Source organism: Strongylocentrotus purpuratus, unplaced genomic scaffold (assembly GCF_000002235.5).
Source record: "Strongylocentrotus purpuratus isolate Spur 01 unplaced genomic scaffold, Spur_5.0 spur5_scaffold_19, whole genome shotgun sequence".
NCBI classification, from domain to species: Eukaryota; Metazoa; Echinodermata; class Echinoidea; order Camarodonta; family Strongylocentrotidae; genus Strongylocentrotus; species Strongylocentrotus purpuratus.
In genome coordinates, this window is record NW_022145604.1 from 26,356,474 (window position 1) to 26,362,473 (window position 6,000).

The window sequence follows — 6,000 nt, forward strand, 5'->3', positions numbered from 1 at the left end:
CAACTCCATCATCATTCAAATTTCTTCCTTTTCATTTCGTTCTCAGAAACTCACACAATTTTCTTTTTTCTCTTCAGCACAGCAAAAGGTGCAGAAAAATTTATGGGGTGGTGGGGGCACCAACAAGTGTTTTGTATTAATTCTTCGGCACATATTATTAAATATTCAAACAGTAGTTTAATTGGAGAAGAAGGGGAATGAGAAAAGTAGAATGATGAGGAGAAGAAGAAGAGAAAATAAAATGAAAGATGAGGAGACATGACAACCAAAATATCAAGAAAACCATTGAAGAAGAACAAACTAGAATTAGTACTCAATGGTATACAGTACATGCATGTATACATATACATGTGTTTATTTTTTTCCTCTCTCTGCGTTGAATGCCACTCAATATGATAATATATTTGTAAAAATACAAATCACTATACACTTCCACCAAGATGAAAGTTCATATAAAGCTGTGTCCATATGCTGACTGGAAATGCATATTGGGAGCAGAATCTCTTTTCTTCTTCAAGTTAAAATAGTTTCAACATAGCTTGACTCAAACTGCAGCTTAGGACCCTTTGAATATTAAAGGGATCCGGTAACTTTGTCTCAGATTCTGAAACAAAATCCTGGATTTAGCTCATGCTGCAATGACAATTATAAACCTTTAGGTCAGTCAGGAACCCCATGACTTTTACAAGCCGATCGCCTGTCTGATTATCAAGACATTTATGATTGAAATTACAAATTGGGGAAATTACAAATTGGGGAAAACAAATATGGTAAAACTGGTCACTCAAATATCTTTACTTTTTTGAGGCACTTCTTGATCATTTTGAAGCGCGATTTTTTTTTAGGGCTTTAATATTACATCATATCACAGACACTGATAACACGTAGGGCCGTGCATCTCAGATTTAACATTGTTAAACGATCCCTTTAAGCACTCTCATTTTATGTGTAAATGGTAAAATTTGTTCTATCCTAATTTCATGTTATAAACACAACATGGGGATTTAATCATTATACATTCAAACCTCATTATATATTTATTTTTGGAAAGGACACTGTCATAACAGAAGCAGATTGCCATGAAAGCAATGTACTTTCTGCAGAACCACTTCTCAGTATTCTTTGATGTTTGGCTTATTGTTTAGTTAAGAGCGAGGAGGGGATTTCTGTTAAAAGTATCCATCTTCTACACCGTTTTTTTCTCTATCCCTGCATTTTCTTCGCTGTATTTTGTACATCAATCCATCCTCTCTTACTGAAACAAAAGATCATCCACATTTTCATGATCATTGACATCCTTGACCTTTCACCCCTATCGATCTCTGTGAAATTTCATACACCAGTTCAATGACCTTCTCCTTTCACAGTTGATGTAGGTGTCATACAGGAGTGCCTTCATTCTTCGTCGCTTTGACGGACCCTCCATCTTTCAACTCTGCCAACGCCATCATGTCGACCACATGCTGAATCCCTTCAAGATTGTCCTTGTACTGCCTGTCCGACGCGGTCACAACCTCAATCTCTTCCAGGGCTTTGGAGTTCTTGAGCTCACCAACTGCACCGTCGACAAGGACATTCAGCAGCCAGTCTGGGTTCTTCTGGGGCTCGTTGGTGAGAGGTGGATAGGGGTTGCCTGCGTATTCCAAGAAAGCCATCTTGCGACCTCTTTCCTCATGGAAGCCTGGTACACGAAGGAGCTGGGTGAAGTTCTTTGAAGCGTCTTCGAAGCGAGGTCCTAGTACCTTGAAAAGCTTGTGGATTTGTTTCTTATCCTGTTTTGGCATTAAGAAAAGAAAGAGACACAATTTGAAGACAATGTGACAGCAAACTTCTATCCGCAAAACACACAATGCTTTTTTTTTACATGAATGCTGAAAGTAAACTCCAAATCTAAAGAGTCATGAACATTAAATATTACAGCAATCCAAGTTCTCCCAATTCATTCTTTGGGGATTTTGTTTGTTTCTTTGGTTAGATTGCAGAAATTATTCAGTTATAACCAAACTAATTTTAAGTTATTAAACAACATCATTAGACATGGAGTATCTCTAGAACAAGGCTTTAAAAAGTACTCAAGGCATGTACATTTTTGTATGTGCATAATATGCATGTTCTCTGGGTCTGTAAATCATTATTTACTCAATATTACTATCTAAATTAAAAATGATACAAAAAGACAGTTTCTAACAATCCAAAAGACCAAGACTAAGTAAACCCAGAATTCTACCGAACTTTCAACCTAACGCTGGATGTTTAAACTTGATCTGAACTCTAAAGCAGAGTTTATTGAAGGCATTTAGGCTGCTGTCAATTTTTCCCATTTGTTTAGGGTAACTAGAGGGTCTATAGCTATAGTCCACATGTTGGGCTTAACAAAATTAGTACAATAGTTGATAAGGGCCATGTTTTCAGAACATTGACACTTACCTTCAACCAGAAATCAGCTATCTTCATGGCCTCTGGATCTCTATCGCCTCTTTTCGCAACCTGAATAAGCTGTGAAAAAGAATGGTATACAAATAGTGAATGGCCATGAGTGCAATGGTACAAGATTTTGCACGAGGTGAAAGATAAGAAAGGCTATATTCAACGAGGCGCAGCCAAGTTAAATGGAGCTTCTCATCTTTCACCGAATTCAATTACATGATCAACTTCAGGTTATAGCTCCAGAAACTCAATCGGCTTATTTGCAGAATACCCTACCATATTGTTAGTCTTCATATATTAGCCGTAGATATAGATTGTGATTTTATTATTTGCGATAACGGTGATACAGGTATTAAAGATTGTATAATGCAAGTGTTTGAAATCATTTGGTGGATGAAAAGTTGAATTCTATGCCGTTTTGTGCGTCATTGCAGCGCTGAATTTGGTGTGTTTGTCGCTAATTTGTGACAAATTTAGATGGCTTTGCTGATGGTATTTCATGCAAAATGTCTGTTATATTGATAAGCACTGATTCTTTTCCTTACCTTTGTCTTGTTTATTGTCTGTTATAGTCACTTAATAGATGAATTACTTGAATTCTAAGCACATTTCAGTAACACAAAAAGTCCAGCCCGTTCATAGTCCCACACACATATTTCTTTGTACCTTGTGCCCTCTCTTACACTGCTATTCTGCTTTCAAAGACCCTATTAGATATTTTAATCAACAAGTACTAATGTCTTGTTCTAAAAATACAAAAGAAAAAATTAGTTTTGTGCTTAGACTAGACTAGTATTGGTGGGTGGTCGATGGTCGTTGGATGGCTTCTTTTTTAATATTTGTGAGTCCTTGGTCGATGGTCGTTGGTCGTTGGCTTCTTTTTTAATATTTGTGAGTCTTTGGTTGATGGTCATTCGTCGTTGGCTTTTTTTAAAAATATTTGTGAGTCCTTGGTCGATGGTCGTTGGTCGTTGGTCGTTTGCTTCTTTTTTAATATTTGTGAGTCTTTGGTTGATGGTCGTTGGTCGTTGGCTTCTTTTTTAATATTTGTGAGTCCTTGGTCGATGGTTGTTGGCTCTTTTAAACAAATATGCCTCACTATTTGGTCGATGGATGTTGGTCTCTTTTTCTAATATTTGTCAGACTGTTGGTCGATGGTCGTTGGACTCTTCCATTCAATAGTATTTGGTCGATGGTTGTTGGTATTTGGCTTCTAGTATATTTCTAATATTTGTCAGACTGTTAGTTCTAATTCTGTAAAAATTGTGATAGGGTATTCTGCAATTATTCAACTCAATCATAGACAATATTACCTAGTCAAACACAAAAATATGCATTCCATTTCCATTTTAAAATAATCGGTGTGTCGTCATCAAAGCGACAAGACGACGAGGACAGACGACGTCAACAACGGTGCATTGTGTCTTCATTCTAGATCCACTTAGGGATCCATTAGATCTAGGTTTTGAAGTTTCACACAAGTGGATGCGTAGAGCGTTACTTGCATACGTATACACATGCAATCAAGTCACAGTCACGACAAAGTCTCGCACGTGAATTCATTTTGCGTGGTTGTGGATTTAAATTCGCATCAACACATGACATAACGTAAATTTGAATAACTGGGACCGAAGTGAAGGATATCGCACTTACCCTTTCAGCATATTTCTGGGTCTCAAACGCCTTCCTGTACCCCAATTCTATACGTTCATACTTCACAAGCGCTGTTATCAAAGTTTTCAATAATTCTATTCGATTTTCAGGCCCACCGGCCATCCGCAAGTAAGGTTTTAGCTTAAATCTCACCCTCCTCATTTTTATTTTTGTCGTGGTATCGGTGAACAGTCAAACAAGAAAACAAGCAGTGAAAAATAATAATAATAATTCGACTTTTTTTTTCTCACAGCTTCTTATTCTCAAAGCTTTGGAGTCGAGGGCCAGAGCTAAAGGAAGGTTGATGAATGCACCTCAAACGAGTTAAGCCTAATATCTAATAAGTCATAATATAAGACACACTAGGTCTAGGTAAACGCGGGGTAAACGGCCGATTTTCGACTTCAGACATCCCCCCCCCCCCCCATAATTTTTTTAATTTTTTTTTTTTAATGCGGTCACCGACAACCAATTGACAAGAATTCAAAATGACCAGTCGCCCGATGTCGTATTACATTGCCCGGTCATTACAGATTTTCGAAAGTAAATTGCGACCACTCGTGGATTTAATGGGGAATAGTTGTCAGTTATGGGCGATATAATATTAAAGACTGGTTGGATATCAATGACCGATGTTCTTACGACGGTCGTCAGGCTTTGTGGGCCCCGGCTTTGTAAGGGGGAGGGGGGCTGTAATGACGAAAACACGCATAGATATAGTTTACATTTCTCTGCTGATTATTAGCTAATGTATTTTATTAGAAGTGATGAGATTTCATTTATATTTTCACTGCTGTGATGTTTCTTTAAAAACGAATAACTATATATTGCATATAAGCCAATTATTACGACTTCATCATAAAAACGTGAAATTAATTGCTCTCGCGGAATCCAACCCTCTATTTTCATGGAATTGACATTATTCCATTAATATTTTGGGGATAATAGGGACCCCACTGGAAATAAGCTCTCGAGCTTTCGTGGGTTATCCTGTTCAAGCTGACTTATTTCTGATCTGTTATTATTGTATATTGTTGTATGTTGGAAGCTTGTCGAATAAAAATCAATCAATCAATCATAAAACCTCATTTCTCTCGTCATGCTCGTGGCATCCCTTGAGACGCCTTGCGGCCCCAAGGAAAAAAACGCTATATTACTAGAGATGGTCAAAATTTGAGGGGGCAGATTGACCAGGCAAGAAGGGGGTATCACTCCTCATCCCTTTAGAGTGGGAAAATGTTGCACTTTAAAGGGAATTGGACACAAATGAACATAATCTCTCCGTCTCTTTTACCGTATGTCTTCTTTCTTTTACTCCTATCCATCTCAATGTCTTTTCCATAGCACTACATCCTGACTTATGGATCCTGCTGAGTATCGTCATAGAAGTAGAAGAAGTACTTCTCTGCTGTACGTATACTATAACTACATCAAAGACGCAGATTTTATCACCTCATAGCCCTTTTCTCGATAATTTGACAAAAATTCGGTGTTACCTGCAGAGAGATGAGAGTTTTCACAACTAACATGTACTTGTTATTATTGTAATGTATACCTTGTGAACTTTCTAATAATGTTGGTCGGGTAGGCCCTATTTTGCCTTGACTAAACTTTACCAACTGTTACAATGTATTACATAAAATATGTCTTCATTGAATAAACTGGATTTGAACTTATACGTCAACCACCCCACTCGAGGTCAAAGGGCAGACTCATTGCGCGTTGCTTGGTTACCACTAATTACGCGCCAAGCTTGAAGTTCATCCACCTGCTGGCCAAAGCAGCTCTGCTAAGTCACAAATCTTTGACCAATAGCGCGGCATCCCTGCGCGCATCATTATCCTTGGCAACATGGTAGCAACCGACAAAGCGCGCCCTTTTTTGTAAACATTATGGTATGAATACCAAAAAGTGCTAGAC

The 6,000-nt window shown here is 37.9% G+C and overlaps 1 protein-coding gene across 1 annotated transcript; it reads right to left on the bottom strand.

The window, feature by feature from the left end:
- Positions 1-1,194: 1,194 nt before the first annotated feature.
- LOC591498 (39S ribosomal protein L17, mitochondrial) lies at positions 1,195-4,288 on the bottom strand. The gene is made up of 3 exons (XM_791058.5): positions 4,081-4,288; positions 2,428-2,496; positions 1,195-1,772 (listed from the first exon to the last, which is right to left on the bottom strand). Exons 1-3 carry the CDS (start codon positions 4,240-4,242, stop codon positions 1,380-1,382), a joined length of 624 nt encoding a protein of 207 aa, XP_796151.2. The 5' UTR covers positions 4,243-4,288; the 3' UTR covers positions 1,195-1,379.
- Positions 4,289-6,000: the final 1,712 nt, after the last annotated feature.

Coding starts and splice junctions, on each gene's coding strand:
- LOC591498 (XM_791058.5), bottom strand. CDS start 4,242: ATGAGGAGGGTGAGATTTAAGCTAAAACCTTACTTGCGGATGGCCGGT. Junction 2,497..4,080: donor CCCAGAAATATGCTGAAAGG/GTAAGTGCGATA, acceptor TCTTTTTCACAG/CTTATTCAGGTTGCGAAAAG. Junction 1,773..2,427: donor TAGCTGATTTCTGGTTGAAG/GTAAGTGTCAAT, acceptor ATGCCAAAACAG/GATAAGAAACAAATCCACAA.